General features: G+C 47.4%; 18 protein-coding genes and 1 non-coding gene across 19 annotated transcripts; 8 read left to right on the top strand and 11 right to left on the bottom strand.

Moving 5' to 3' along the window:
- Positions 1 to 73: 73 nt before the first annotated feature.
- On the top strand, positions 74 to 2,294 carry J056_002936 (Double-strand break repair protein MRE11; the record flags this gene model as incomplete). The annotated part of the gene is made up of 2 exons (XM_009268240.1): positions 74 to 2,188; positions 2,238 to 2,294. The coding sequence occupies 2 exons, from the start codon at positions 74 to 76 to the stop codon at positions 2,292 to 2,294; spliced, it is 2,172 nt and encodes a 723-aa protein (XP_009266515.1).
- A 60-nt stretch (positions 2,295 to 2,354) lies between these two features.
- On the bottom strand, positions 2,355 to 3,140 carry J056_002935 (Ribulose-phosphate 3-epimerase; the record flags this gene model as incomplete). Its single annotated transcript, XM_009268239.1, has 3 exons — positions 2,355 to 2,878; positions 2,927 to 3,035; positions 3,090 to 3,140. 3 exons carry the CDS (start codon positions 3,138 to 3,140, stop codon positions 2,355 to 2,357), a joined length of 684 nt encoding a protein of 227 aa, XP_009266514.1.
- A 23-nt stretch (positions 3,141 to 3,163) lies between these two features.
- Positions 3,164 to 4,339, top strand: J056_002934 (Putative long-chain-alcohol O-fatty-acyltransferase 10; the record flags this gene model as incomplete). The annotated part of the gene is made up of 1 exon (XM_009268238.1): positions 3,164 to 4,339. One exon carries the CDS (start codon positions 3,164 to 3,166, stop codon positions 4,337 to 4,339), a length of 1,176 nt encoding a protein of 391 aa, XP_009266513.1.
- Positions 4,340 to 4,415: 76 nt separating this feature from the next.
- J056_002933 (Serine/threonine-protein phosphatase PP-Z) lies at positions 4,416 to 5,483 on the bottom strand (the record flags this gene model as incomplete). Its single annotated transcript, XM_009268237.1, has 1 exon — positions 4,416 to 5,483. The coding sequence occupies one exon, from the start codon at positions 5,481 to 5,483 to the stop codon at positions 4,416 to 4,418; it is 1,068 nt and encodes a 355-aa protein (XP_009266512.1).
- Positions 5,484 to 5,687: 204 nt separating this feature from the next.
- J056_002932 (uncharacterized protein) lies at positions 5,688 to 6,896 on the top strand (the record flags this gene model as incomplete). Its single annotated transcript, XM_009268236.1, has 2 exons — positions 5,688 to 6,711; positions 6,760 to 6,896. The coding sequence occupies 2 exons, from the start codon at positions 5,688 to 5,690 to the stop codon at positions 6,894 to 6,896; spliced, it is 1,161 nt and encodes a 386-aa protein (XP_009266511.1).
- Positions 6,897 to 7,078: 182 nt separating this feature from the next.
- On the bottom strand, positions 7,079 to 8,644 carry J056_002931 (putative serine protease EDA2; the record flags this gene model as incomplete). Its single annotated transcript, XM_009268235.1, has 1 exon — positions 7,079 to 8,644. The coding sequence occupies one exon, from the start codon at positions 8,642 to 8,644 to the stop codon at positions 7,079 to 7,081; it is 1,566 nt and encodes a 521-aa protein (XP_009266510.1).
- A 32-nt stretch (positions 8,645 to 8,676) lies between these two features.
- On the top strand, positions 8,677 to 10,964 carry J056_002930 (uncharacterized protein; the record flags this gene model as incomplete). The annotated part of the gene is made up of 3 exons (XM_009268234.1): positions 8,677 to 8,722; positions 8,775 to 10,312; positions 10,368 to 10,964. 3 exons carry the CDS (start codon positions 8,677 to 8,679, stop codon positions 10,962 to 10,964), a joined length of 2,181 nt encoding a protein of 726 aa, XP_009266509.1.
- Positions 10,965 to 11,081: 117 nt separating this feature from the next.
- On the bottom strand, positions 11,082 to 13,112 carry J056_002929 (putative kinetochore protein NDC80; the record flags this gene model as incomplete). The annotated part of the gene is made up of 2 exons (XM_009268233.1): positions 11,082 to 12,810; positions 12,859 to 13,112. 2 exons carry the CDS (start codon positions 13,110 to 13,112, stop codon positions 11,082 to 11,084), a joined length of 1,983 nt encoding a protein of 660 aa, XP_009266508.1.
- A 103-nt stretch (positions 13,113 to 13,215) lies between these two features.
- On the top strand, positions 13,216 to 14,323 carry J056_002928 (uncharacterized protein; the record flags this gene model as incomplete). The annotated part of the gene is made up of 3 exons (XM_009268232.1): positions 13,216 to 13,264; positions 13,317 to 13,470; positions 13,519 to 14,323. 3 exons carry the CDS (start codon positions 13,216 to 13,218, stop codon positions 14,321 to 14,323), a joined length of 1,008 nt encoding a protein of 335 aa, XP_009266507.1.
- A 186-nt stretch (positions 14,324 to 14,509) lies between these two features.
- Positions 14,510 to 15,297, bottom strand: J056_002927 (CTP-dependent diacylglycerol kinase 1; the record flags this gene model as incomplete). Its single annotated transcript, XM_009268231.1, has 2 exons — positions 14,510 to 15,162; positions 15,216 to 15,297. The coding sequence occupies 2 exons, from the start codon at positions 15,295 to 15,297 to the stop codon at positions 14,510 to 14,512; spliced, it is 735 nt and encodes a 244-aa protein (XP_009266506.1).
- Positions 15,298 to 15,343: 46 nt separating this feature from the next.
- Positions 15,344 to 17,608, bottom strand: J056_002926 (Anthranilate synthase component 2; the record flags this gene model as incomplete). Its single annotated transcript, XM_009268230.1, has 1 exon — positions 15,344 to 17,608. One exon carries the CDS (start codon positions 17,606 to 17,608, stop codon positions 15,344 to 15,346), a length of 2,265 nt encoding a protein of 754 aa, XP_009266505.1.
- Positions 17,609 to 17,894: 286 nt separating this feature from the next.
- On the top strand, positions 17,895 to 18,355 carry J056_002925 (3-hydroxyanthranilate 3,4-dioxygenase; the record flags this gene model as incomplete). Its single annotated transcript, XM_009268229.1, has 3 exons — positions 17,895 to 17,969; positions 18,030 to 18,281; positions 18,347 to 18,355. 3 exons carry the CDS (start codon positions 17,895 to 17,897, stop codon positions 18,353 to 18,355), a joined length of 336 nt encoding a protein of 111 aa, XP_009266504.1.
- A 46-nt stretch (positions 18,356 to 18,401) lies between these two features.
- J056_002924 (uncharacterized protein) lies at positions 18,402 to 19,479 on the bottom strand (the record flags this gene model as incomplete). The annotated part of the gene is made up of 2 exons (XM_009268228.1): positions 18,402 to 19,036; positions 19,083 to 19,479. 2 exons carry the CDS (start codon positions 19,477 to 19,479, stop codon positions 18,402 to 18,404), a joined length of 1,032 nt encoding a protein of 343 aa, XP_009266503.1.
- Positions 19,480 to 19,531: 52 nt separating this feature from the next.
- On the top strand, positions 19,532 to 20,567 carry J056_002923 (L-type lectin-like domain-containing protein; the record flags this gene model as incomplete). The annotated part of the gene is made up of 3 exons (XM_009268227.1): positions 19,532 to 19,629; positions 19,677 to 19,724; positions 19,769 to 20,567. 3 exons carry the CDS (start codon positions 19,532 to 19,534, stop codon positions 20,565 to 20,567), a joined length of 945 nt encoding a protein of 314 aa, XP_009266502.1.
- A 59-nt stretch (positions 20,568 to 20,626) lies between these two features.
- Positions 20,627 to 22,024, bottom strand: J056_002922 (Cysteine synthase 2; the record flags this gene model as incomplete). The annotated part of the gene is made up of 5 exons (XM_009268226.1): positions 20,627 to 21,417; positions 21,460 to 21,585; positions 21,639 to 21,696; positions 21,741 to 21,799; positions 21,847 to 22,024. 5 exons carry the CDS (start codon positions 22,022 to 22,024, stop codon positions 20,627 to 20,629), a joined length of 1,212 nt encoding a protein of 403 aa, XP_009266501.1.
- Positions 22,025 to 22,087: 63 nt separating this feature from the next.
- On the bottom strand, positions 22,088 to 23,709 carry J056_002921 (Cytosolic Fe-S cluster assembly factor NAR1; the record flags this gene model as incomplete). Its single annotated transcript, XM_009268225.1, has 2 exons — positions 22,088 to 23,641; positions 23,689 to 23,709. The coding sequence occupies 2 exons, from the start codon at positions 23,707 to 23,709 to the stop codon at positions 22,088 to 22,090; spliced, it is 1,575 nt and encodes a 524-aa protein (XP_009266500.1).
- Positions 23,710 to 23,876: 167 nt separating this feature from the next.
- On the bottom strand, positions 23,877 to 23,989 carry J056_004963. The gene has a single exon. It is a non-coding gene; the product is annotated as a tRNA-Ser (tRNA).
- An 830-nt stretch (positions 23,990 to 24,819) lies between these two features.
- J056_002920 (Universal stress protein A family protein C25B2.10) lies at positions 24,820 to 25,889 on the bottom strand (the record flags this gene model as incomplete). Its single annotated transcript, XM_009268224.1, has 7 exons — positions 24,820 to 24,946; positions 24,999 to 25,189; positions 25,236 to 25,318; positions 25,365 to 25,444; positions 25,497 to 25,576; positions 25,641 to 25,703; positions 25,749 to 25,889. 7 exons carry the CDS (start codon positions 25,887 to 25,889, stop codon positions 24,820 to 24,822), a joined length of 765 nt encoding a protein of 254 aa, XP_009266499.1.
- A 25-nt stretch (positions 25,890 to 25,914) lies between these two features.
- J056_002919 (uncharacterized protein) lies at positions 25,915 to 27,498 on the top strand (the record flags this gene model as incomplete). The annotated part of the gene is made up of 5 exons (XM_009268223.1): positions 25,915 to 26,149; positions 26,198 to 26,213; positions 26,258 to 26,308; positions 26,360 to 26,692; positions 26,736 to 27,498. The coding sequence occupies 5 exons, from the start codon at positions 25,915 to 25,917 to the stop codon at positions 27,496 to 27,498; spliced, it is 1,398 nt and encodes a 465-aa protein (XP_009266498.1).
- Positions 27,499 to 27,543: the final 45 nt, after the last annotated feature.

Genomic DNA, 27,543 nt, shown 5'->3' with positions numbered 1-27,543 from the left:
GAGCTTTGGCCTGAGCTTTGCAAATGGCCATTGATTGGCCAGGTAGAGCAGCTTGGACATTCTCCTCTTAGTTATGGACCACCATGATCAACACCCGCCAAACACCCAAGATACCTTCAAAATTTTATTATGCACCGATCTCCACATCGGCGTACACGAGCGTGATCCCGTTAGAGGCGCTGATTCGATCAACACGCTCAGAGAAATACTCGATCTTAGTGTTCAGAATGACGTAGACTTTATCCTCTGCGCTGGAGATCTATTCCACGAGCATAAGCCATCGACTCAGTCTGTGATATCTGTAATGTCCCTGCTGAGGGAATACTGCCTCAACGATCGCCCTGTGTCCATTCAGCTCCTCAGCGATCCATACGACCAGCGCCGACCTGACATCACGTACCCATCCATCAACTACGAAGACTCAAACTTGAACGTTGGTCTCCCCTTCTTTCTCATCCACGGCAACCACGACGACCCGCAGACTGTCCCTAACTGGCCCAGTGGTGCTCCCAGCTTGAGTGCTGTTGACCACCTCAGCACTGCTGGTTTAGTCAACTACTTTGGCAAAGTCGATGTTCCAGCCACAGACGAAGCTCCTGACGATGGCTTAGATGATGAGCGAGCCATCAACGTAAAACCTATCCTCCTCCAAAAAGGCACGACCAAGACGGCCCTTTTCGGCATCGGCAACATCCGCGACCAGCGATTCAATCAGGAGCTCAAGAATGGCAGGGTGAACATGTACGCGCCACTGGAAGATGCGGACGACTACTTCAACATACTTCTCATACACCAAAACCGCATCAACAGGGGAGCGATGCAAGCAGTACCCGAGCATCTCTTCGATGACTCGATCAGTTTGGTAGTATGGGGACACGAGCATGACTGTCGGATAGTGCCTGAAACAGTCTCCGAGAAACCCTACCGCATAACCCAACCTGGTTCATCTGTCGCGACGAGTTTGAGTGAAGGTGAAGCTGTACCTAAGCACGTTGGTCTGCTCGAAATACACGGCAAAGAATACAACCTCACTCCGCTGCCTCTTAAAACCGTGCGACCGTTCGTGATGCAAGATGTTTGTTTGCGCGAGGTGCAAGAAGAGCGTGGTGTGCAGCTGGCGGGGAAGTTGGAGGTGAACAAGTATCTACGTCACACTATAACCGAGTTGATTGAACGCGCTTATGAGGAACATGCGGAGAAAATGTCCATATCGCTGCATAACCTTGACAGAGACTCCCTTCCACTCCCCCTCATTCGCTTGCGCGTAGACTACACGGGTTTCGAAATAGGGAATCCGCAGCGCCTGGGTATGGAGTTCGGTGAACGCGTAGCTAATCCGAAGGACATTGTGCATTTTACACGCAAGAGACAGCAGCGCAAGGCGGCAGTGGTAGCCGATGAGCCAGGCCAACTGGATCTGGATGTACATGGAGGTGAAAATGAGAATGAAGATGATGAAGACGACGGCTCACGCTCCGGCAAACTTAAACTGCGTGTAGAGTCACTCGTCAACTCCTTCCTTGCAGCCCAGCACCTCCAGCTGCTCCATGAGGACGGTCTGCAGAGATCTGTCGAGGCGTTTGTGGAGAAGGGCGATAACCACGCTATTGCTGATAGCGTGGAGAGGATGGTCGAACATGCTGTCGAGTTCTTGAGCAGACAGTCCATCGCTGATGTGGAAGATGACGATGATATCGAGAAGGCAAAGGCGTATACGAGAGATAAGTATAGAGGAGCACATACGCGTGATGAGACGGATGAGGCGGGTGAAAGGGGCTTAACGCATGCAACGGCTGATAGCATGCATGAGGATGGCGGGGATAGCGAGGTAGACGTCGCGCCTGCGCCTGCGCCAACAAGAGGCAGAGGCAGAGGGAGGAGTAGGGGAGCAGCAAGAGGGAAAAGCACTGCCACTAGCACTGGTAGAGGCAGAGGCAGAAGCAATGTTACAAGTAAAGACACGCACATGAGGAAGAAACGCGGCGAGGAAGTGGAAGAAGAGGATGAACACGATGAACATGATGAAGCTCTCTTTCATTCAAGTGATGATTCAGTACAGCTGACGCAGCCATCGAGATCTAAAAAATCCTCGGCACGTGCTGAGGTGTTGAGCAGAGGCACGAGCAACTCCACGGCCACGGGTCAATCTACCTCGCACGTCCCCCAGCGCAGAAGACGTACGCAGGAGGTGAGTGCAGTTGGTGTTGACTTTTTATTTTCTAACTTGCGTGTCGTAGTTTTACGATGTATCTTCTGAGGAGGAAGATAGGTCGACAAATAGACGCAGATATTAGGATACACAAGCACACAAAAAGATACCATGACAGCCACACAAGCATAAAAGAAGAAATGCATTATTTATTTATCTGAGCATTGATACTCATTCTAATAGCATCAATAGCCTGTTTCACATTCTGAGCACCAAAGACAGCAGTACCCGCCACAGCGACATTAGCTCCATTTCTAGTGCACTCATCGATAGTAGCGGGACCAACGCCGCCATCGACTTGTAAATCGAGGTGAGTATACTTATGACGCAACTCGTTTAGCTTTGGCATTTGATCCTGCATGAACTTCTGACCGCCTTTTCCTGGCCACACGGTCATAACAAGAACCATATCGAGTTGTTTGATGAGATCATCTGAGAGGGAGTTGGCTGGAGTAGATGGGTTGAGGGCTATAGCAGCGCGCATTCCGTGCTTTTTAATTTCACGCACAACGCCCATGTGGTCATCAGTAGCCTCGTAGTGGAACGTGTATTGATAACCACCAGCTTGAGCTACAGGCTCGACCCACTGGATTGGATTAGCTACCATCATATGGCAATCCATTTTAATATGTGGGAGTGCCTTCTTAACTGAAGCCAGGATCGGTGGACCTGTGACGTCATTAGAAGAATTTGACGGCTTTAACGAGGATAACCCACCCATTGTAATATTAGGCACGAAATGGCCATCCATTACATCCATATGCAGCCAATCAGCGCCGTCATCGAGTACACGCTGACATTCGCTGGCTAATTGACTGAAATCTGACTAGACAGACAAGTTTAGGCGGGGAATACGAGTAGATAGACTAGAACAACTCACAGCCAACGCTGATGGGGCCACAATCGAAGACAAGTGATTGCAATTGCACATGGTGGTTGATATCTATAACACTCATGACCATCCCAGATATTAAATTTATAGTTCCAATTTTAATTCAACTGCGATTGATTTGTTTTCGTGATTCTAGGCTCATTTCGCTCGTACGTAAGCTACTCATCCTCCCCACTATATGGTTAGCACTATCCAACACCCACCGCGGTAACTTTGACGGCATTGGCCCAATTGGATTTGTTTGGGCTGTTACTCTGTTTGTTGGATGTTTAAAGTCTGTTGATTTGGGTTTTACACACCGTCATTCTATCCGTTATATTGGCACACACGGGCAGAGATCAGAGGAGAGTAAGCTAGACACCTCTACAGACCTTGGCTGGTCCGCTTTCTTTGACCTCCTCACTAATCTTCGCGGCGTTGGCTGGGCTTGGGGATACACATGGGATATCCGAGACATCCGAGGCATTTCTCAAGCACACTTCCTCAGGCACACCCTAACTGACATAGTAAAACACCACTTCCTTTCCACTTTCTCCGTCGCTCTGCTCGCACATGCGATGGACAACAATGACATTCTCTTTACCCAGAGCATATTCCTCAGCGACGTAGCGCAGACGCTCCTTCTTGGCGCAGCTGCCTGGTCTGGTCTCTCACTTGGCTATTCCCTAGTATCTCTACTAGTGTACACCTACTCCCGCATAACACACTCCCATTTTGACCCACTCCGCTGGCCACCGCTTCTGAATGACCCGCTCAAGATGCACAGTGTGCGCGACTTCTGGTCAAACAGATGGCACTCACTTTTCAAGCGACAGTTTCTACTGTGCGGATATACCCCTGTTGTAAAGGTGTGTAGGTGGGTGGGTATACGCGATGACATGGCTCGTCTACTCGGTGTGCAAGGCGCGTTTCTCGTTAGTGCACTTATGCATGAGTGGAGCATACGTAATGCACTCAATCACTCTATACACCCTGCAACCCTCCCCTCCATCGCCTTCTTCCAGGCTTCAGCTGCGGCTGTTGCATTGGAAACCACAATTCAACACCTCAGCGGACGTAGAGTTGGTGGCGCACTCGGTGCACTCTGGGCTTGGTCCTTTCTCCTCCTCACTGGCATACCCATGATGAGACATTGGCTGCACGGTGGTACACTGGGATACGTCGTTCCTCCTCAACTCTGGTCACTCAAGAGAATAGTCACTCCATTTGGTTTTTTGGCTCCCGCTGACAACCTGTAAAGTAATTTGACATAGATTCATGTAATTTGGAAATCAATTTACAAATAGGGTGATTAAAAATATGTTCTGATATAGCTCATTGATTGGAATCATTAGTGTGGGCCAGTTGCTGGTTTCTCCTTTTGCGTGATTTGTGCATCTCCTTCTTGAGTGCTTGGCTGTCTAGTGGTTTCAACAGCTCGAATGCGCAGAGCAAATCCTGAGAGACGGACATGATAGCACCAAAGTTATCAAACTCTCCGCAATAGTTTGGTGCGCTGAAGATGGTAACGAGAGTTCTGTCATTCCAGAATTCATAACCATCCTCAACGACCATGTGAGCTCTGCAAATGAGATCAAACTCGTATCGACTTAGAAAATCATTGATGACGCTCTTCCCAAAGCAGTAGCTCACACCTCGTTCATTCTCCTCCCAATCGAAAGCAGTATCGGATGGATCAGACCAGAGAAGATCATTAAGCAGACCATAATCGGGTACATCTAAAGGTCGCTGTATCCTTCTAATGTCATCCATGGTTGTGAGGTTGGGCGATAAACCACCATGGACGCAGAATATCTTGGAGGCTACCACTGCAGCTATTGGAAAGCTGTTGAAGACATCAACAAACTGTTTCCAGATTTTAACATTGGAGCGTCTCTTGCACTCATCGTAAAAGCCATAGACTCTAGTAACATTGGCGCACTCATGGTTACCACGGAGAAGGAAAAAGTTTTCAGGGTATTTTAGCTTGTAGCAGAGAAGAAGGAGGATAGTTTCGAGAGATTGCTTACCTCTGTCAACGTAGTCGCCGAGGAAGAGGTAATTGGATTGAGGGGGAAAACCAGACATATCGAATAGGCGAATGAGATCAGAGTACTGGCCGTGTACGTCGCCAACGATTTTTACGGGAGGGTTTAGTTCGATGAGTGTTGGCTGGTTGAGGAGGAGGTTTCGGCTGAGTTGGAGGAGCTGCGTGAGCTCTTCAGGCTTTATGGGGAGTGATTTGGAGTACTTTGCGCTGTAGCCAATGTTAAGAAGTCTCTGGATCATGTCGTCGATGTCGATGGATCCCGCGGTGGGGTCGTCTGGAGGATGGTGCGATTGGTGGGAGTTGTGCGATTGTTGTGACTGCTGTGACTGCTGTATTTGCTGCGACTGCTGCATTTCCTGCAACGAAGTACTCGGTCCATCCACGTGATGCAACGGCGGCGGCGGTGGAGAAGGCGGTCTCTTGTCAGGTGTATTGCTCCCCCCAGAATCCTTTGAGCTGAGTTTATTGAATAATGAATTTAGCCTATTAATTTTGAAGTATTCGACGTTGGCCGTAGAGAAGGTAGCACAGCTACCTCAGCTATCCTACAAACCACCATGATACTTAATAATTTCAAGCGTTTCCTTTCTTTTATAGAGGTTCTATTGTTTCTACCGCTGACCTTGAATATTTCAAACAAGCAGACCTTCTTGACGCTCTCGCTATTTCTGACTTGCTATTACACTCTGGTGTGCACACTCAGGCTGTTTAACAGCAGGTGGATCGGTGTGCTCACTGCCCTAATCAGCGCCATACAGCCACTCGTAATCCCCTTGCTCCTCCTCACCTCGTTCCACCTCCAGTCCCCGCCGTGCACCGCACTCTCCATCATCACCGACTCGTTTGAATCGATTCTACACGCCTCCTCACCCACCTTCTCTCTCCTCGAAGGCGCCTCCTCTCTCCTCTGCATACAAGCTGCTGGCCAATTCTCTCGCCTCCTCGTTCGCAGAAAAGGCGAAACCGGCGCTGTCTTCTTCTTAATCCTGTCTTCCATAATCTACGTCACCTCTGGCATATGGCTTATACACTCCTACCCCGCTGCGGCCTCCACTCCATTCTCCGCCTCTCTTATCGGCGCTGCTCTCGTCGCAACACTCGCTCTCTCCGCATTGGCTCTCACCGCCAGACGCGCGACCGTCATCGAGACCAGTCTAATGTTCGCCTACATTGCCTACTCCATCTGGCTATGCGCCGACGCCATCCAAGGTGCTTCCGGGTGGATTGGTTTCCAGTGGTCATTCGACAACCAGCGCTGGGTTATCCAGTCTCTCTCCAACGCCCTTGTATTCCTCAAGAATGCCCTGGGTGACACAATAGAATTCGTTGGTTTCGCTTTCGCTACTCTCCCCCCAACGCTCCTCGTATCGCTCATCTTCCGCACTAGTGTTCTCTATCTTGCCACAAAAATCATTCCCCTCATCCGCTCCTCCTCCTCTTCCCTCACTGACTCGTTCGAGAATGCCGCTGACCCCGACGCCGAGAAACGGCTACAGGACGACGAGCCGTCGACCTTCATCATGACCATCTTGGTGTCCTTCTCGAGACCTATCCTGATACTCGTATATACGCATCTCCTACGTGAGTTGGGTGTTTTGCTTTGCCCGACGCACTCTAACTTTTTCACAGTCCTCGATCAGGGCGCCCAGCTGTGGTGGAGATGGGCCAACGTCGCGTGGACACTCACACTCTGGGTAGTCGAAATCATCCTTAGCTCTGCGTATGCAGATGACGATGTGATTGTGAAAAGCTGGAAAATGGATTAAGTGAATGTGGTAAATGGGTCATTTTAATGGCGGTTATGGCGGTTAAGAGCGTGTCAATTACGCGTGCTTGAAAACACGCAACATAATATGCGATTCTGTGTATATACCCCATTAGTGCTATACTATATCATGCATCATGTCTACTAGTGTTGCTAGTGTGGCTATATTATATTATTATCATGTTATACACGCTCCTCCAACCAACTCGACACGAAAGAAACAGCGTAGTCATGCACATTTCTAATAAGCGGTGGCTCCTGCGTGCGATCCAACCAGCCATTCTCATCCCAGTGGTGTGTGCCTTTAGGAATCACAATGGAAGGCTCACCGATGCTATCGAGGCGATCAGCAGCTCGAGATGAATGCGCCGTCGCCTCTCTCCATGGATCTGCACTACCGTCGATAAATGCGAGGCGATGGGCGTGTGTTTGAAAATCACCCAACGAGTTCACTTCCTCTATATGCGGCCGGTGGGTAATATTGTAGTCGCGCAGGCAGTAGCTCGACGTCTGCTCTAGGGTGAGCCGCTTCGATACTAGTCTGTGTGCATAGGCCTCACGCGCTGTCACAGGAGGCGCTCCTTGGAAATACCCCCATTGCGTACATACTTGATACCCCCATGCGCGCATGCTCGATGGTGCACTGGCGTCGGCGTTGGTTGCATCCCTGTCTCTCACTTGGGCCGCTCGCAGCTGCGTTGCCACGTGCTTGTCTATCCAGCACGCATACTGTACGAGAGCGTAAGCCGCGTGGCCAAGTGGGAGTGAGGCTGAGGGTGGGCAAGTAGGAATGAGAGTGAAATTGGGAGTGAAAGTAAGCAGTCGTTTCACCAGTCCATCACCCGCAGTAGCGTTGCAGAACGACTGGAACTCATGTGCAGACACCTCCTCATCCCAGTTCTCACCCTGCACGAAAGCGAGGGGATATGTGATGGTATCGACAAAGTCCTCGTCGGACAGCCCGCTTAGACCGAAGAGACGTTTGAGTGCGTGTTTGGGGAGAGCCAAGGGAAGATCGAGGACAGCGTCGATGAGTTGTACGGCCTGACTGAGTGCATTAACGCAGCCACCATCCTGATGCAGCCGTATCATGTCGAAATACCGCCAGTAATCATCCTCTGCGTGCACAACAGCACTGCTGCCTATCCCACCAAAAAATACGTCAGGGTGAAGCGTGCGTAGGTGTGCGGCTCGTGCTCCCGCGTAGCTGCCCCCATAGACGATCCAGCGCGAGTGGTTCAATTGTGCGGTGTTCAAGCTGGCACTGTGAGGGTGGTACAGAGTATGAAAATCACGCGCAAATTTCACACTATCCTCTAATGACTGGTTGTAGGTTAGGTAGCGCAGAGTGTCTTGGGTGAAAATTTTGAAGGGGAGAGAATCACCATAGTAGCGGTGCTCGAGGACAATTGCAATACCATTGGTGGCTTGTGCAAGATGATTGACAATCCCGCGGTCGAGAGCGTCGAGTCGGGCTACCCCGTCTGTCTCACCTGCCTCGAGGAGGAAAATAGGAGGATTGGGGGCACCGTCGTAGTGGCGGCTGTTAACCCAGTAGCGCTGAGGAAAATCACGCGTGTCGGATTCGTTGTAGTGGTCTACGCGGTTGTGGAAGTGGTTGGCGGTGTATGCGGGGAAAGTGGTAATATCGATATCCAGGTTAAGATGGCTACGCAGAGTGCGTGGAGTGTATTGAATAGCCAATGAAAATCCCAGGAAACAAATAAATCCAACGACCGTGATTCTCATCTTGGTTGTTGTTCTTGAACCACCATCTGCTTATGTCCACACGCCAGCGACAAGATAAGGCAACTGCAGATAAGCATCGTGAGTTCGAGTTGCGCAAGCAATCTAATCTAATCTAATCCCCATCTCCCAGTCCACATCCTCCGCACACTCCTCAGAGATCCACACAACAGAAAGTGCGCTGACTGCTCCAACAAAGATCCACGCTGGGCAAGTTGGAATCTCGGTGTATTTGTCTGTATTCGCTGCTCAGGCGTACACCGCTCCATGGGAACACACATATCCCGCGTAAAGAGCGTTGATCTCGATATGTGGACGCCTGAGCAAATACAGTGCATGCTCAAGTGGGGCAACCGCCTTGCGAATATGTACTGGCAGGCTCATCTTAAACCTGGCCACGTCGTTCCAGATCACAGAATTGAGTCCTTCATTCGCTCTAAATACGACGGTAGAAAGTGGGCTCGCAATGGTCCCCTCCCTTCTGATCCCAGAATGCTAGAGACTGGCTCCGGTGGCACTTCAGCCAGCGTGAATAACCCTATCACTCAAATACAGAAGGGTGTCAGTGCGGGTAGCGCACCACGTAAAGCTCCCACCCAAGATCACTCTCAATCCTCCCTCATCGATATCGCACCTGCTCCCAAATCCCTGCCCAAAGTGCAGATCAACACGCGGCAGATTACTAAACCAGCTGGTAAAAGCGGTAAAAGCGGTGCTACTACTACCAATACTACTACCACTACTAGTACTACCACCACCGCTAATGATACAGCACCTCACAACGGCCTCCTTGATCTCGATATGACAGCAACATCTCCCACTAACACCGTTAAGAAGGCAAACAAGCAGGACATCATGTCCCTCTTCGCTAAACCTCCAAGTAATTCCAAACCTGTGCAGCCACAGACGAATGATATGAGCGATCCATTCTCCAGCCTCAACTTGGGTGCGGGTTCACGCTCACAACCTCAATCCACAACCCAAAGCCAGAGCTCTGACGCACTGAGTGCGTTGTGGGGCACGAACACGGCAAGCACTCTAACCAACACAGCCAACTCATTTGATTTACTAGGTGGCAGTGGTAGTGGCTTTGGAGGTGCACCCGTTGCACAAGCACAAATGCAAACAAACACAAACACACATGCACCACCGCGCGCTTCGACAGCCCCTATACCACCACAGAAGAACCTCCTCGATGACGACGACTGGGGTCCTACCACAAGTGCTGACGATAGCAACGCTGAAGCTTTCGACGCTTTTGACGACTGGGGCAGTAGTAGCTGGGCAGCTCCTCCACCCAATCCAACCAAATCATACAAGGCGCAAACTGTAGACTCTAAAAACAGACCTGGGAAAATAGAACTAACGAATAACTTCTCTGCACCACCACCTCAACCTACGACTTCATTATCTTTCAATACCTCAAACACCACGTCATTCAATGACTTTTTCTCATCTTCACGTACAAGCAATATCAACCTCAATGATTCTGGTTATTCAGACACAAGCAGCAAATTTTCAAGCGGTAGTCCATTTGCTGATATACCGTCCAATCTGAATGATATACCAGCTCCATCTAAGCTGACATCCGATCCCTTCAGCGCATTTCAGTCGACCTCGGGTGGCAGTATCGATGTGAGCAGTCCGAAGAAGAAGAGTGGTAACGCGGTTGTGAGTGTGGCAAATTCCATTGTGCATTGATGGTGTGCTAACGAATATACTATAGAGCGGAGATCTATTCGCAGCTGACAACGCGTGGTCTACACCTGACCCCATACCATCTCCCGAGGCAGAGCCTGACATCAACATCAAAACCGACACGGACAGCCACGAGAAGGATGTCTGGTCAACGCCAGATCCAATACCAATGTCTGATTCAGAGACTAAGGCTGAGCCTGTCGTATCCACACCTTCATTATTTGACGGGGCCGGCGCACTAGAAGCAAACCCAGCAACATCACCACCACCATCAGCATTACCATCACAATCGATGCATCCGTCCTCTTCTAATACTAAATCACATTCGGGCGATCTTTGGGACTCGTTTGGCGCGTCTTCCCTACCTTCACCAAAAGTACCTGCAAACGACAGTCTGGGATTGGATGGTGATGTATGGAGTGCACCGGCGCCAGCGCACGATCCTACCTCACTCACTGCTCACACCTCACTCACCGCTGCTAGCTCCCCAGCACCAACATCCGCACCTCAAGTCGACGACATTTGGTCAGTCAGCGCCAACAAACCACCCACCCCTCCATCATCTGCACCACCTCCGGCTAATCCTACCTCTCTTGATGACGTGATGGGTAACGTTTGGGCGTAGAGTGGGTGAATTTAGACAAAAAGATTTAAAAGTATTATTTCCTTATTAATTTTGTTATTACAACAGATTTATACACTAAACAGATTATTAAATAGGTGTGCAATCCAGGTGAATGTTTTAATTCTCCTCGACAAATTTCTGAAGATCTTCTAGAACGCGACCGACGTATTGCTTGAGGTTGATTATTTCAGTGACGATAGACACAATCTCTTGTGATAGCTCCTGTTGTGTATTTTGTGTAGTAGAGAGCAAATTGTCATACTGAAACATAAGCGATTGGTAGCGTTGATCGAGTGCAAGTACACCTTTGCGTGCATTAGCTTGAGCGTCGTGTAGCAATTGTTCAGCTTCTCTCATTTCTGTGTTAGATGCTGACACTTCAGCTTGCATCCGTGACTTTTCATCATCAGTCTGTGACTTGGTTGTCTCCAATTTAGCTTGTATATCTTGAACTTTTTCTTGTGATTCAACGACAAGCTCTTCAGCGCGCTGCAAATCCTCCGCATAGATAATGTTGTCATTCTCCACCTCGACGTGTTTATCTGTTGCATCTTTCCTCATTCCAATTAGAGCATTCTTGATTGCACCTTTTATATCAGTTGATGAGAACATCTCCGAAGGCGTAGCTGCTGCTCTACTGTAGTCCAAGTCAAATTGAATGTTCATGTACTTTTCCGGTGGTGGACCTGGAATTATACCAATCCTCTCGCATAATTCCGTGTATGTTTTCACAACGCTCTCGAGATTATCTGCTACTTTTGTAGAAGTTATTTCTAAATCCCAGTTTGATTTCTTTATTTTCTCAATCTGTTGACGGTGTTTGTCGAGCGTGTCGGAGAGCTGCACGCGTGTTGATTTCATCCGGTCTATTTCCTCAGGCGTGAGATTTTGCGCTTCTACCTGTTTGCTGACCTTGTCATTCTCAGCTTCCTGCTCGTTAAGCTCCTTCTCAAGTGCCTCAACCGCCGCTTGCATTTTGCTTATGATGGTTTCCGTCTTTGACTTTTTCTCTTCGAAATGCTGAATCAACTGTTTGAATTTCCCTTTATCAGATTTCATCTTTTGTAACTCCTCAGTAGCTTCGGCTAGCGGTGAAGGAGATTGTTCGAGTTTCTCTAAATCCTTGCGAAGAATCTGGTTCTCCTTCTCAAGTTCTTCCACCTCTTTGAGTATTTCATCATCCTGTCTTTTGTAGATGTCTTCCAATTCGGCATTCTCGTTAGGAAACTCATCCTCATTCTGGAGGAAAGCAACATAGGTCGATGAGGCATACTCGTAGCTAACTTTCTCATACCAATTTGGGATATCAGGAGGATAAATATCTGCGGGATGTGCTAATTGAGGATCATCGCATACATCAGGTGTATACCAATGCTGCATTGTGCGCGTCATATCAGCGAGCCACGAAAGCATTGCTAACATACTAGGCCAGATATGTTGCGCAGAAGCTGCTTGTAATTGAGTTTTAGAAATAGAATCTGCAACGGGATACCTCAAATCCCGAAGTATCATAAGAACCTCCTCTTCGAATTTACGAGGTTTTCCGTGAAAGTCTTTAGCCCAAATGAAAGCAGGATCGAGTATATCCGTGTAGAGGAATCTAAACATGGATTGGAAGTCTTTCGTAGTTGGCGATGTTAGTGTTTTCGCTGTAACTGGAAATGGATAACCGCATTCGAGGAGGTGTTTGTGGACAAGCTCCTTAAGCTCATTGATGTAGTTGCGGTCTTTAAGTGGGCGTGGATCACGTGGTAAAGGACGCGGTGGTGGTAAGAAGGAAGATATTTGGTGGTGTGATGCTGAGGGAGCGATTGACTGTCTTCCATAAACGGATGATCTTTGAATGCTTCATGGGTGTGAGTGCTACGCGTATTAATCTACACGCCAAACTAACCTGGGTGGCGGCATACGAGGTGCTAGTGACTGCCTGCCGTATATACCAGCATCGTTACGTGAAGCAGAAGGCATAAAGTTATCCTGGCTATTAGACTGTGCTAATGAATGCCTAGGTATTGTTGATAAGCGCTGTGGCTGCTGCAGCTGATATCTTGATTTCTGTTTGAGTGCAGACGGCGGGACTGGTATGTTTGATTCCTGCACGTGCTGCGACTGCTGCGATGATAATATCGTCCGTCTGCGTGAGTCCATCGTCGTCGTCGTAAAAGATTTCCAAACGCGTCTTGAGTTTTAACCTAAACGAGCACTCAATGCGCGTCGCCCGTCTCTCCTCAACACTCATCAGTAAAATAAAATGGCAAATAACATAAGCTTAACGGGAATTAAATCTAAGAGGAAAGCAGGTGAGATTGTTATACGCGCGTCTTTGTGTGTGCGCTGATATACTTTTCATAGAACTCGTCGATCTCGGTACAAAGCTAGGCGTTGAAACCGATCAACTCAACAGAGATAAACTTATTGAGAATATAAGGGATCATCTACGTAAGAATGAGCACTCCCTCAAGGACGATCCACTTTTCGCTCCTTACTTTACAGATACGCGTAGGAAGTATGTTAAAATTATGTTCACTTAGATTCTACTCACACTGAAACAAAGATCAAGGAAATCTGTCGCCGTGAATGAAGAAGTCGATGATGATGGAAGTGAGCTCAGCTCATCGGGATCTCCTGATGCCCGTGTCCATGTCCAGCCACGTGCCACTTCCGTCCCAGTTCAGGCGAGAGAAAGTTCAGTGGACATCCCCCACGCGTCACCAAGCTCTACCTCATTCAGCTCTGTCAAGAGAGCTAGCATCGCCAAGGCTGACACCATACAAGAAGCTGCGCATGACTCCATCGAAGCTGTCAAGGAGCACACCATAGACGCTGCTCATGAAATAGAATCAGAGGCTCAAGATATGGTCAATTCATTCAGCCAATACGCCGTAAAGCTGCGCAAGTGCACTATAAATACTATAAATTCAGTCCAAAGGTGGACATCTGACAGTCAGCACCTCTTGTTGGCTGGATTACTCTTAGAACTCTTCGTGGTTCTCTATTCCGTCACACCAATCCGCATCCATCGCATCGACGTCCCAGAGCCTGTTCAAAAGTACACCACTAACTACATCAGAGTAAAGCTACCATATGCAAAGTCACTGCTTACGCCACCCTTTGTCAATCCCGTCAAGAAGTTTCTCATTTACTCTTTAATCGTTCCTTTCATTCCATCAGTCTTAATAAACTTCGACAAGAGTGTGTTCTCTCCATTGACATTCACTCTTGTCAGACTCGCTCTGATCGTCTCGTTCAATAGCCAGGCAGCCGTGGAAAGCTATATGCCTCTTAAAGTGGAGCTGACACTTCTTGCACTCTTATCGTCATTCAGTCTAGTTGAGCTTTTGTCAAAGCCACGCAAGTGAAACTAGCTAATTCTTATGTAAAATGGAAACCTTTCACTTTTAGCAGATAAACTTTGTAATTTCGTTTGTACATTTTAAATAAATAAGCATCTTTGTATATAGCTTAGGGTCATTAAATATTAGTGTGTACAATCTATCCTGTTGAAAGGGTATGCGAGGGTGTTTACGAGATTCCAGCTACTCAGGCTACTTGAGCAAGAGAGTAATAAGCAGACCCGATAATACAGGCAGCGTAAGGTTGTCATCGAGGCCATGGACATCGAGCGACTCAGTAAAAGCGCTAATAGCGCCGACAGCGAGCATCAAAGATGGCAAAGTGAGTTTACCCGATGCATTCCAGCTAAGTGTATCCAAAGAGTGACGACCAGCCTCAGCAATAGACCCACCGTCAACGACCTGCCAACCCCATATTAGCCAACTAACAAAAGCGCCAGCAGCGAAAGCTGCCAAGAACCCAGCCAGACTCTTCTTCTCGGCGAAAGGCGGCGAGGGCAACCTAACAGTGTATCTACCAAACACTCTTCCCACCGTAGATGCGCTAGTGTCTGCGAAAGCAAGGATAGATATAGACGCAATAGCCACATCGCGTTTGAATGACGCTACTGATATGATCGCACCGAGGAGATACCAAATAGTTGAGTTGAGTTTCTGGCGCTCGCTCTCGCGCATCAGCGTACCCACCACAGATTCGTACGCATTCGCGAAACGCCCCTTGCCAATTGTAGTAGAACGCAAGCGGAAGAGATCAATAACGAGAATAACCAAGAGAGTGATCGTGAGAATGCGCAGAATGTGCGTCATCGAAATCTTACTAACATAGAGTCCGATTGCTAATGGACCTGTGCATGTGCGTTGGTGTGTTAGTGATGCACTCCGCACACTATAAACCCACCTATACTCGAATGAAATATCTTCCGCGGCCATTCTAGCTCTCCGACACCAAGCGTGCGCGTCGCGTCCTTCTTCTCCGCCATCTTTCTCCGTCGACGTGGGCGTATCTAACAATGAAAGAAACATAAATTATTTAAGAGTTTTAGCCTTTTTCACAAATTCTACTATCTTAACTACATCCTTCTTGCTTTGCGTCTCCACACCTGAGCTTACATCCACAGCCCATGGTTTCGATACCTCGACGGCTTCCTGCACATTTTCGGGTGTGAGTCCACCGGCGACAATGAGAGGAATTGAGTTAAGGCGATGTGTATTTATCTGTTTGGTTATCTTCCAGTCGAACGCTTTACCAGCGCCGCCGCTGAGCTGTGAGTTGGGAACAGCCGTGTCCAGTAGACTCATGCTGTGGTATCCGCTCTGACGGAGGTTAAGCAGCTGGTGAGCCTCATCCGATCCTGATATGTGGAACACTTTAATCGTTGGGACAGGTATCATCCGAGTCCACTCTATAGGCTCGTTGCCGTGTAACTGTACAATGTCGAGAGGTACATTGTGTACTGCTTCGAGAATTGCTTCGAGTGTGGCATTTTGAAACACTCCGACGAGAAGTGGACGTATTCTCGACGCAGATTCTATCACTCGTGCTTGGTAATCGAACCAAGTGTCGTTGTATTCGGAAGAATGCACACCTTCAAACACAGTATTTGAAGCGTTGGCAGAGTTCTTCACAGCTAATGAGATATCTCTGGCTTGCTGCAGCGTCACTTTCCTCTTGCTGCCTTCTGCGAAGATCATCCCAATAAAATTTGCACCAGAATCTTTGGCTACCAGCGCATCAGTGATTGTAGAAATCCCGCAAACCTTAACTAGTGGTCCTTTGTAATCCTCTTCTTTTGCTGGCGTGTTGGTCAACTCCCTTATGAATTCATCTGGATCAGATGAACGCATCAGTGATTCACCAACCAAAACGGCATCTACGCCTTGCTCAAGATAGGCTTCGACATCCTTCCTGCCTGTGATTCCTGATAAAGCGCATAATGATATGTCTCTATCTTTTACCATATCAGCTAGTCTCGAAGTAGTCGACATATCAACGTTGAAATCGTGTAGGTTGCGGTTGTTCACTCCAATAACTTTTGAGCCAATCTCTATGGCGAGCTCCATTTCATTTGCATTGTTGACCTCAACTAACGCTTCAATACTTCTAGATCTAGCGTATTCGAATAATTCTACCAACTTTTCTTTCGACAGCATAGCAACAATCAACAAAATTGTATCAGCACCATATAATCTAGCTTCATCAATTTGATATATGTCAAGAATGAAATCTTTGCGGAGGATGGCGGGTCTATTCGCCATACCGTCTATCGCAGCCCTTGCCATTCTCATATCTTGAAGCGAGCCTTTAAACCATTTAGGCTCGGTGAGAACGGAAATGACTGAGGCGCCTGCGAGAGCGTAGGACTTGGCTTGAGTCGCTGCGTTTGCATTTGGCGCGATCAGACCTTTAGAGGGCGATGCACGCTTTATCTCAGCCATTACAGCTGGTCTTGCTGGATTTTGTTTTACTCTGTCACTGAAACTGATCTGGGGTGGTGCTAAATCTAACTCTAAAGACTCGTTGATGTTGAAATGAGATTTGCCAGGTGTGTTTATTGATTCTTCGATGTCTAATAAGCGTTGTTGCTTAATCTTGTCGAGTATCGTTGGTAGTTTTGATTGTGATTTTGAGTGTGGAGATGCACCGACGCCATTAACGCTCTTATCAGCTTCAACTTTTGGAGCTTTCTCGTCACCAACGCCGAATTCAGGGTTCTCAGTCCATAAACCACCCTTCAAGAGGAGGAAGTTTTCGAGAAGCTTTCTACCGCCTTCACTGAGGATAGATTCAGGGTGATATTGGACACCTTCAACGGTGAATCTACGATGACGAATACCCATAACAACGCCAGAGTGCTTAGTTGAAGCGGTAAGGGCTAGTTCAGGAGGGAAAGAAGTCAATTCAGGTGCGAGTGAGTGATATCTGGTTGATTCGATATCCTGAGCAACGCCTTTGAAAAGACCTCTACCATCGTGCTTAACTGCTGAAGTCTTTCCATGAATAATTTCACCAGCATGGCTAACATGGCCACCGTAAACATCAAACATAGATTGCATCCCCATGCATACGCCGAGGATAGGAACTTTACCTGCAAAATGTTTGATGACATTCCTAGAAATGCCTGAATCAGTGCTAGGATGACCAGGACCAGGTGAAATTACGATGTTCTTCGGACGCAATGCCTCGATTTCAGAGATGGATATCTTGTCATTACGTGCAACGACAATGTTAGCGCCGGAGATGGTAAGATATTGATAAAGATTATAAGTGAAGCTGTCGTAGTTATCAATCATCAGCGTGATTTCGCTCTGCCTGGTCGGCGGTAACGGGAAGGAGAGCGGTTGAGTGGGGGCTGTCCTGAAGATGTTGGTGTGAGTGGCATTTAGGTTTATTTTACAAATATTTACATTTTCTAGATACCAGTAAATCCCAGTCTGATCTCTTAGTGAGTGTCTATTACAAACCGCGATGACACTGTTGCCACCAATAAATATTCAAAAATGGGTCGAGGAGAATAAAGACAAGCTGAAGCCACCGGTTAACAACTTCTGCGCGTACTCCGGGCAAGATAACATTGTAATGCTCGTCGGTGGCCCAAATGCTCGAAACGATTATCACGTAAATGAGACGGAGGAATGGTTTTATCAGTATAAAGTGGGTGGCTGTATACGGTGTTTGGCTTGTTAGCTACACTGGCTTATTCCGCTCCACCAGGGATCCATGTGCCTTAAAGTTGTCGACAATGGCGAATTCAAGGACATTATCATCGACGAGGGCTCCATGTTCTTACTCCCACCGAATACCCCCCACAATCCAGTCAGATTCGCTGACACTATCGGTGTCGTCATTGAACGAGTCAGACCTAGCAAATCCATCGATAGACTGAGATGGTACTGCAAGAACCCTTCACATGTCACTGCTGATAATCCAAATGGTGGCGCTATCATACGCGAAGAATCATTCCACGTTACTGATCTCGGCACTCAACTGAAACCTTTGATCAACAACTGGATTTCAAATGAATCTATAAGAAAGTGTGAATCTTGTGGTACAATTGCTGATCCTATTTAGCCACTCATTGCTTCATCACCCAAATAAATTCCAAATTGATCTCTTTTTCTCCTTGGATTGAGATCTTTCACTCTCTGCAGCCTCCAGACGCTCGTTTTCCTTCTGTTCCTGCAATTCAAGTGCTCGCTTATGTGCTTCTATACCTGCCCTGAACGCTTTCTCTTCTGAAGCAGATTTTGTGTTATCTGCTTTTACAGAATGAGATGCGGGCGCTGTCCATGTCGATGTTGATGAAACAGGTGATTTATTAGTATCTGTTTCTGCTTGTCTTTGTGCTTGTGTCTCCGTCTCTGTCTCCGTCTCCGTCTCTGTCTTCTCAGGTACAACCTGCTTACGTCTACTCAGCTGTAATCTAGGTGTTGCAGGTGTGAATGAAGCAGATTGAGTGGCAAGCGTATGGTAGTCCTGATCAGAGACGTTCGTTTGTGTTTCTATAGCAGGTGTTGCTTCCTCAGACTTCTTTTGATTCTCTAATTCAATGAGATACTTCCGCTGGAGCTGGTTTGTATCAACACCTTTGCTCTCCAATTTCAACTCGATATCCTTCTTAATACCTTCTAAGCTGCCCTTGAAACCGTTAAAACGCAACATAGACTCATACCGACTGATTAAATCAATAGTACTCGTTTTCTTATCAACAACTTGATTTTCTAAGCAGAATTTAGTATCTGTAGATTCTGTAGCCATCTAACTCACCAATCGCAAGCTCTAATTTGATTTCCAATATCTTCTGTGCATCGTTGACAGGATTTCTAGTAAAAGCCTGCCTAATATCCTCCAATGAAGTAGTGAGGTTACTCTTCGGACTGGATTTCGGTATCGGGACTTGTATGAAAGGCTTTTCTAGGTCAGGGCTATCATTATCAAACTCAATCCAACCATGATTGAGAAGCTGATGTGTATCAGGATTTCTAGCAAACTGTATGCTTGTCACGCGTCCATATTTCTCCTCAAGTACTCTTGCGACGGTCAAAGCCTCTGAGGGAGACCTAAATGAGCCATTTGACAGTCTAATAAATAACTTGAACGTGCGTATCGGTTGAAAGCGAGGAGATATCCCTCTGTTTTTGATTCCCCTTGCGATGAATGACATGGACAGAATCAAGAAGCATTTCCTTCTCAACACCCGACGACGACGATCGTAAATGAAATTATTCGCTGGAATTTCATTCCTTGCTGGTCTCGTACTGTCTGCGACGTACAAGGATAGTCCCGGTTCAAGGGATGTCGACGTTACCACAAAGTCTGCGTTTCTTCTCTACTCATCCGCATTCCTAATCAAAACCACAGACTACGCACGCACTCGATATCTGCTCCTTACGTTGATCAAGAGCTCAAGTGAGTCCGTTTCCTCGTTCTCCTGCCAACTCACACGGCTCCAGCAATCGTTGGTGGGATTTTGGTGGATCGACAATTATAGACGCTAATAATCATATACGCCTCACACAAGATAAGCAATCCGAGCGTGGCTGGATTTGGTCGAGGCTTCCAATCACCGTTTCCAGCTACCAAGTTGAATTCGAGTTTAAAGTCGGTGGGAGAAACAATCACATGTATGGCGATGGATTCGCTATGTGGCTCACTCAGGGGAGGAACAAAGAGGGCGAAGTCTTTGGCAGCGTCAACAACTTCTATGGTCTCGGTGTCTTCTTCGACACGTACGCAAACAGTCGTCACTCATACCCCTTCCCTAGAATATCTGCCATGTTAGGTGATGGCCGCACTCTCTACGATACCAGCACCGACGGCCAGGATCAAAGCCTTGATGGCTGCTCTCTCAAGTTCCGTAAAGCGGAAGTTACACCAAAAGCTAGATTCTCTTACTTGAAATCTAAATATATCAAGCTTGAAGTACAAACAAAGAAGTGGGGCGAGTGGGAGGAGTGTTTTATGATTGAAGATGTTCAACTTCCACTCCACCCTTACCTCGGTTTCAGTTCTATTACAGGCGAAATCGCAGATAACCATGATATCATCTCTGTTGACACCAACGAGATTGCGGAGAGAGGCGTAAATCATCGCGCTCAAGAAAAAATGCGCAACACTAAGAAAGCTAAATCCAAGACATTCTTCAAGACAATCGTTAACTTTATCACTTATTCTTTTGTTTTGGCTTTGTTTGCGGTTATCGCAAAGATTGCACACTCCGTTTGGAAACAAAAACAAGCGAAACGATTCTAGTGCCTAGTGTTACTGTTGGTCCTTATTCTGTATCAAAATATGCATCAATCTATCTGTAACTATGCAATTATATCATATATATCGCTCCTAACCTTTATGCCCAACTCCTCCAGCCTGCTGTCATCCCAGAATCTACTAAGGTGTCTACCACCGCTATCGCATAGAATAGTGACAATCGATGAGCCTTTCTCCATCTTCTTTGCACTTCGCACCGCAGCCACGAGATTGCAAGCGGATGACGAGCCCAAAAAGAGACCATCATTAGCCATGATATATCTGCTCATAGCAACAGCTTCCTCATCGCTCACTCTAACAGCATCATTTATGTGTTCCAGCCCTTGCTCAAAATTGGCTGTCAGCCTGTTAATCCCAATACCTTCGACGATACTATCAACTTGATGGCGTCGCTTTGTGCCTTCCTTTTCTTGAGAAGCGAACATAACGCCATATTTGACCCTGTTGTACAAACCTGATCCTTCAGGATCAGCGAGGATGGTTTTGATATTGCTATTGCGCTGTTTAAAGTATGTGGCACAACCGCTGATAGTCCCACCCGTACCAGCGCCGCTTACGAATGCGCTGAACTGACCATCTTCAGTTTGTTTCCAAATCTCGGGGGCTGTTCCGTCATAATGTGCGTGCCAATTGCTCAGACGCTCGAATTGATCTGCAAAGTAACCGACTGCTTTGTCCGTACGCTCGGTATATTGTGATGCGCGCACTTTCGCTAGATTTACAAACTGTTTCTTGTCAATTATAGATGCTGGTCTAACTTTCTCCACTTCGGCACCAAGTTTGACAAGAAGGTCAGCCTTTTCAGCCGAGACGTCGTCTGGCATTATGATAGCTTCTGGGGGTTAATTTGGGTGTGTTGTACACAATTCCAACCTACCTGCTCTGTATCCCTTGGCTTTGGATACCATTGCTATTGATATCCCAGTACTTCCTACTGTTCCTTCGAAAATGCACGAGTTCGTATGCGGTGCGAGATCGCCTCTGTCTTCCGCATCCTGTATGACTGGATAGTGCGTGCGCGTGAGCAGATAGTTCCCAATTACAGTAAGAGCTCACTCTTTAACGCCACTCTGTCCTTGACGCTTCCACCAGGATTCATGAATTCACATTTACCCTGAACAGTAATTAGCGCGGGTATTGTACAAGCTCAGCGCTCACCAGAATGTCGACGCCGAGCGCATTCGATAGCGACGGTATCCGTATCAGAGGTGTGTTGCCTGAGGTGAGTATAAGCTAGTACCAAAATACACAGCTCCCATCCCACCAATCAAATCAGTCAACCCGTCCGCAATCTGTCGATGATCCTCGATTATGATCGGGCTGTACTGAGCCTTCTTCTTCTTATTCTCTTTATTCAATTTGTACATGGCATACAACGTAGAAAGCGCTACGATACTCGTGAATCCCACTACCAAGTATTCCCGCCGATCTGACCTCATCATTATGGTATGAGTGTGAAAAATGCAACAATGCAAATATAAGTTACAATCTATAAGGCACGACAGCTACCACTGTACCGCTAATCCGCTAGTTTCAGATTCGACTGCATGATACTCCGTCCGGAGGTGCTCTTTTGCAAGCGCCGCGAGCATCTCACCCGCCTTGGCGTCAACTTGGGAGACCGTAAGTGTTTTCGAATCCTCACTAGCCCGCCAATATATATCTTCAACTCTACCAATCCAATTCTTCGTAGACCACCGCACACTCTCTTCGATGTTCTTGGATGGATTTACAGCCACACCCTCACTATCCCAATCACGTTCATTACCCTCCTTGTCTGTACTAATTCCAGGTTTTAGTTGCCCTCCTCCATTAATGCACCCTGACGGACAGGCCATCACTTCGACGAAATCTAATGTCTTGCTGTCGTGTGGATTGCCCGTGTTACGAGTACGTACTCTGCCACGACTTGCTGCCATGCGACCTGCAGCTCCCCTTCCGCTGCTTACTCCCCTCTCTTTGCCTACTTTACGAACTAAATTTTGTATATTCTTGAAACCGTAGCATTTTGCACCCTTGAATACACATTCATTTTCGTCATTGATGAGGAGATATTCTACGGAATCTGCCAAGTTGCGAGGTGAATGAGTTTCCAGTCGTAAGTTTGGTGTTTGGAGACGTAGCAAGTTAAGGATGTTTTCGAGGTATGAGCCCGACGATGTGCCAGGGTGTTGGATGTGATGAGGTATGACTTGTTCCTCGAACGATAAACTGTTTTCATTTGGCACGTTCACCTCTAAATTCACTGGCGTATCGAATAACAACCCGATTTCACCTGATGTTAACACACAGTCGACATCTCTGGTCTGATACAAGTCGCTGTAGAAATCCTGTCGCGATGCTTCGAGCTTCTTGTCGTAGCAGGGCATTATGGTGACGTGGTAGACATCGCTGGGTGTCTTGTTGATGTGCTGACTAAACCAGTATTTCACAAGCGACCCCATAATTTGTTGGGGAGACTTGGTGGTGCTGATGAAGGGGATAAGCTCACCGTGCGTTTTCTCGACGTAACAGATCCATCCGGGACAAGCCGAAGTGAGAAGGAGGCGGTTTGATTGGTCGAGCGAGTTGAACTCGTTGACAATCTCAACCAGCGATAAATGCCGACTGAATGTGGTATCGAAAACGTAATCGAAACCAATATCTTTGAGTTGGTGGCGTAGTCTCCGTAGTAAGATTTCGTTTGACGGTGTGCTGCCCAACGACGCCGAAATGGACGCCAGAGTCTGGGGAGCGATGGATGCGATCATAGTTTTCTTATCGGAGGTGCTACTGAGGTACTTTTGCACCTCCTTGTGTGATTGAGACTCTATCAGAACTGTCTCTGCTGATGTAATGCACCCAGAACAGGCCAAGCAGTCATTGAGGGTTATTTCAGCCTTCTCGAGCTTTTGGTTCTGCTCGAAATACTCGCCGTTCTCGCCAATCGATATTTGCGTCGTTGGCGCATCTGGTGCAGGCTCTGGCGCTGTCTCTGTCTGCGCCGGTTGATTCGATTCTTTGACTGGCTTTATGCATTCCTGACCAGGCGTTATAAAATCGTTGAGATCTGTTATTTGCTGTATTGAGTGAGTAGAGCTGAATTAGTGCATTCCACACCACTCACGAGTCCCCCGCTGAATCCCATCCTCGAAGAGATAGTCCAACGAGCTCAGTGGCTAATCGGCCAGCTTGGTAAAATAACAATAAATTCTTTAAATTATCACAAATGTGAATTCAGATAAATAGCAACTTATGTGATTTTTGTAGGAGCCGCCCAGTCCAAAAATAAACGGATGAAAGTGCAAAAGTATTCGTCAGCTGTAGGATTCGAACCTACGCACTACAAGAGTACTTGATAGTATGCTTTGGAAGAACTCCACTTATGAAATTCTAATCAAGCGCCTTAACCACTCGGCCAAACTGACATGTCATCCCTTTCTCTTTGCCACTATATATTCTTGTCGTTTTGAATAACAAGAAAATCAATCAGTTGAGGCCTGTTTGTATCTATATTCAGCGTTTTCATGTTGTCGTAATCCTATCAATAATACTTGGAAGCGCACCTCGACTGTTCGTTAGGAGGCTGTCTAAGCTACTTTTTTGGGCGCTTTTGTCGTTTTTCATTATCTACTGTTTGCCGCGGTGATTGAGCTGCAAATCTGATTGCCATGATTTACTCTTTTGGAGGTTGGTCGAGAGAGGGAATGACGTGAGGTGACGGATAAGCGCTTCAAGGGATGACACAAAGATTAAAGTAACAACTAATTAGACGTTAATGATTGTCTCAAATACCTTCTAAGCCACTCTCTGTACGCATCATTACATCACCAAAGTTCAGATCTTTGTAGTGCACATTTCACCACTAAGCCATTAATATCAAGTTGAGAATATTTAAGGGTACTTAAATGATCTTGTCACTCACAAAACTAATCTAGTGTGATTTTCGAATGCATTTTATGAATCTTCCGTCCTTGTACAGCCAGCCAGTCCCCCCTTTGAACAAGATTACAAGACTAGTCTTAAACTATATATATATAATCTATAATTCTACAAACATAAGTTTAATCTTAAAAACATAGCTAAGCATCACCAAAAATTTCCCGCTAATCATATCAGTTGCAATGAGTAAAGTTACATTCAAATATCGTACAAAAATCATTATAACGATTATCCGTCGTGTACTCTATGTGCCTTGCGAGCTTTATTTCTCAACAAGTCATTATCTGATCTGCGCCAAGTCACCACAGTATACACTCTAAGTTTGTAGCAGCGAGTGGTATGAGCGTCTCTTGCTGTCATTGGCGCGCTTCGCCAGCGATTCCTTCACTTTGGCATCATTTCTAACCACAATAGTGGGCACCTTAGAGTTACTCAGACTCCATCTACGCAATGTCAGAGGTGTTGTTCCAGCTACTCTCAAATACTCCGACAAACCTCGAAACCGACCCCATACCGCCAGCAGTCCCTGCGCCTGACCTGACTGAGGCGAACGCGGACGACAACTGCGTCCACGTACCTGATTTACCGCGCGAGCCGACAACGAACGAGTCAGGGCGATGGAGCGAAATGAGCGAGCGTATAGCTGTGGTTATCTTGCCTGCTATGAACTCAACAACGATTGATATCTGAGCAACGTGAGCGGTTTCAGATACAGTGGCGTTTCAGACTCACCTGTCTGTTGTCAAATTCATCGTTCTTAACACGAATACTCTCGAGGAGCTCCTCGGCTTCCTCACGTGCATTATCCTGATTGCCTGTGTGGTGTGAGAGGGTTCACAAACCAATGAAAGCATTACGCACGCTGCTCGTCGTCGAAAACCCTCATAGCCACAATCTCATCGCCATTCTCTAGCAAGTTCATAAGTACGAAGTCGAGTGCTCTAGTTAGGTGGTGAGCGTCTTGTTCAAACTCGGGACAAACATCACGCCCACCTCTGGCCATTGACGTCCGTAGAAGCTCCAACGAGGAAAATGCGACTGTTCTTTAACCTCTTGTAATCGGAAGTTGTGGACTGTAGAGTATTAACGACATTGTACGCTTGTTTGAGCTGGGTTGAGCTTAAAAGGCCTACACACCTGCAGTGTGAGCGTGGATAAGGGATGCCCAGTGAGATATTCATCCATGCTATCGAATCCGACCTAAATGTACTCAGGAATGCTCGTATCCACAGATGGCGCACCCACCTTGCGGCGATAGCCAATGCGATCATTAGACACCGTCTGGGAACGCGGAGGAACGCTGCCGGTGCCTGCGCTGGCACCAGTATCTGCTGGACTCGGGGGCTGTGTCCTGATGATCGGTCTGACGTGCTGCGAAGAATCCATCTTGATGGTTGTTTACAACACTCATATGGCCTCACCTGAGAATAAGAAAAGGCGGAGAATGTCAGCAGGAAATAAAGACAAAGAGAATGACAAGAGCAGCACAGAATCGCTCTCTCAGCCACCGATTTCCGGGGGCAGAGCATTCGCACTTGAGCTTGATAAGGCGGTTGATGAGCGCACGCAGCGGAGCAGCGAGGAGGCTGAGCGTCTCAAGAAGGAGTTGGAATTCAAGGAGGCTACGATAAATGCCCAGTCGCAGTGTGAGCAGTACTAATCCAGCTACGTCACTTTATTCTCACACCGAGAAGCACTAGACAAGATCAAGTGGGTGGATCTGCAGCGGCGAGCGCGGCTCTAACGCGTCCCAGGAACGTTCTTCAATGTTCAATATGCATGGAATACATGATTGAGCCATACGGGTACGCTCTTCTTTCACTACACCAGCATTCCCACTAATCACCGCGCAATAGCCTCACATGCGGTCATGTCGCTTGCTTTTCCTGCTTACACTCGTGGTTTACCCGCGATACTAACGGCAACCCGCGTACTGCCAAAGTCTGTCCCAGCTGTCGCGCCCCTATTCGCTCGAGACCGAATGAGCTCTTTATCGTCAAGGAGCTCGCGCAAATCACCGCTGCCGCGCACAGTGAATCTCTCGATGTGCCACCCACACGCAACGGCGATGTCTGGGCCAAGGTGTTCAGACCAGGCGGCGAGTACCAGCCAGTGATGGATAGAGAAGATGGTGTTATGCGCTGTGGCAGGTGCACAGGAGAGCTCGTCGGTGGCGTTTGTACGCAATGGTGGGTTTATTGTGGTTCTAATACACAGCTAATTTGGGCAAAGCGGAGAACTTTATACTGATGCAGAGTCCGATGAATGGAGCGAAGAAGACGGCGAAGAGGAGAACTCGAGCGAGGACGAAATGGCCACTCGAGTTACAAATGCCATGGAATCTGCGTTAGGGCTTGAAAGTAGGTCTAATAGGAGAGATGAACGTGGTAATTGGGTCCAGGAGAATGGCGAGGAGCATGATGAGCATGGAGAGAGCGACGAGGGTGACGATAGTGGCAGTGAGCGGGAACGCGTCAGGAATCTACTCACAGCTACCGACCGAGTGAGGAGAACGTGGGACTCTTCATTTGACAGACGCAACAGCCAAGAGCACCCAGAAGAACGCTCTGACCACTCACACTCAAATTCAAACTCACCATCATCTCAATCACACTCAAATACCCCAGTATCATCAGTATCATCAACTTCACAAAGACTCTCGCCAGCGAGTGCCTTTTTTGGCGTGTCAGAACGGCCGGGCTGGGAGCGATACAACGAAGATGATGAGGAGGACGACTTTATCAACAACAGCCGTAACGATGTCGAAATCGCGGATAGCTGGTCGAATGTTGACGCTTCAGAAGAAGAGGCACTAAGCACAGATGAAGATGATGGGAATATTAGAGATGACGCAGAGTCTCATGAAGAAAACCACGAAAAACGCCACGAATATGACCATTGGCTGCCTAACCAAGCTGAAAGTAGCTTTAGTGCCTTTGCCCCTGCTCCGCCCAGACGCAAGAAGGTTATCATCTCAGACGAGGATGATGAGTGATGATTAGCATGTAGTTTATCAGTATCAGTCATTTATTTCCCTTGT

Source organism: Wallemia ichthyophaga (genome assembly GCF_000400465.1).
Source record: "Wallemia ichthyophaga EXF-994 unplaced genomic scaffold scaffold3, whole genome shotgun sequence".
Taxonomy (NCBI): domain Eukaryota; kingdom Fungi; phylum Basidiomycota; class Wallemiomycetes; order Wallemiales; family Wallemiaceae; genus Wallemia; species Wallemia ichthyophaga.
Note: the sequence above shows the minus strand (reverse complement) of the source record. Positions and strands in the feature narration are given on the sequence as shown.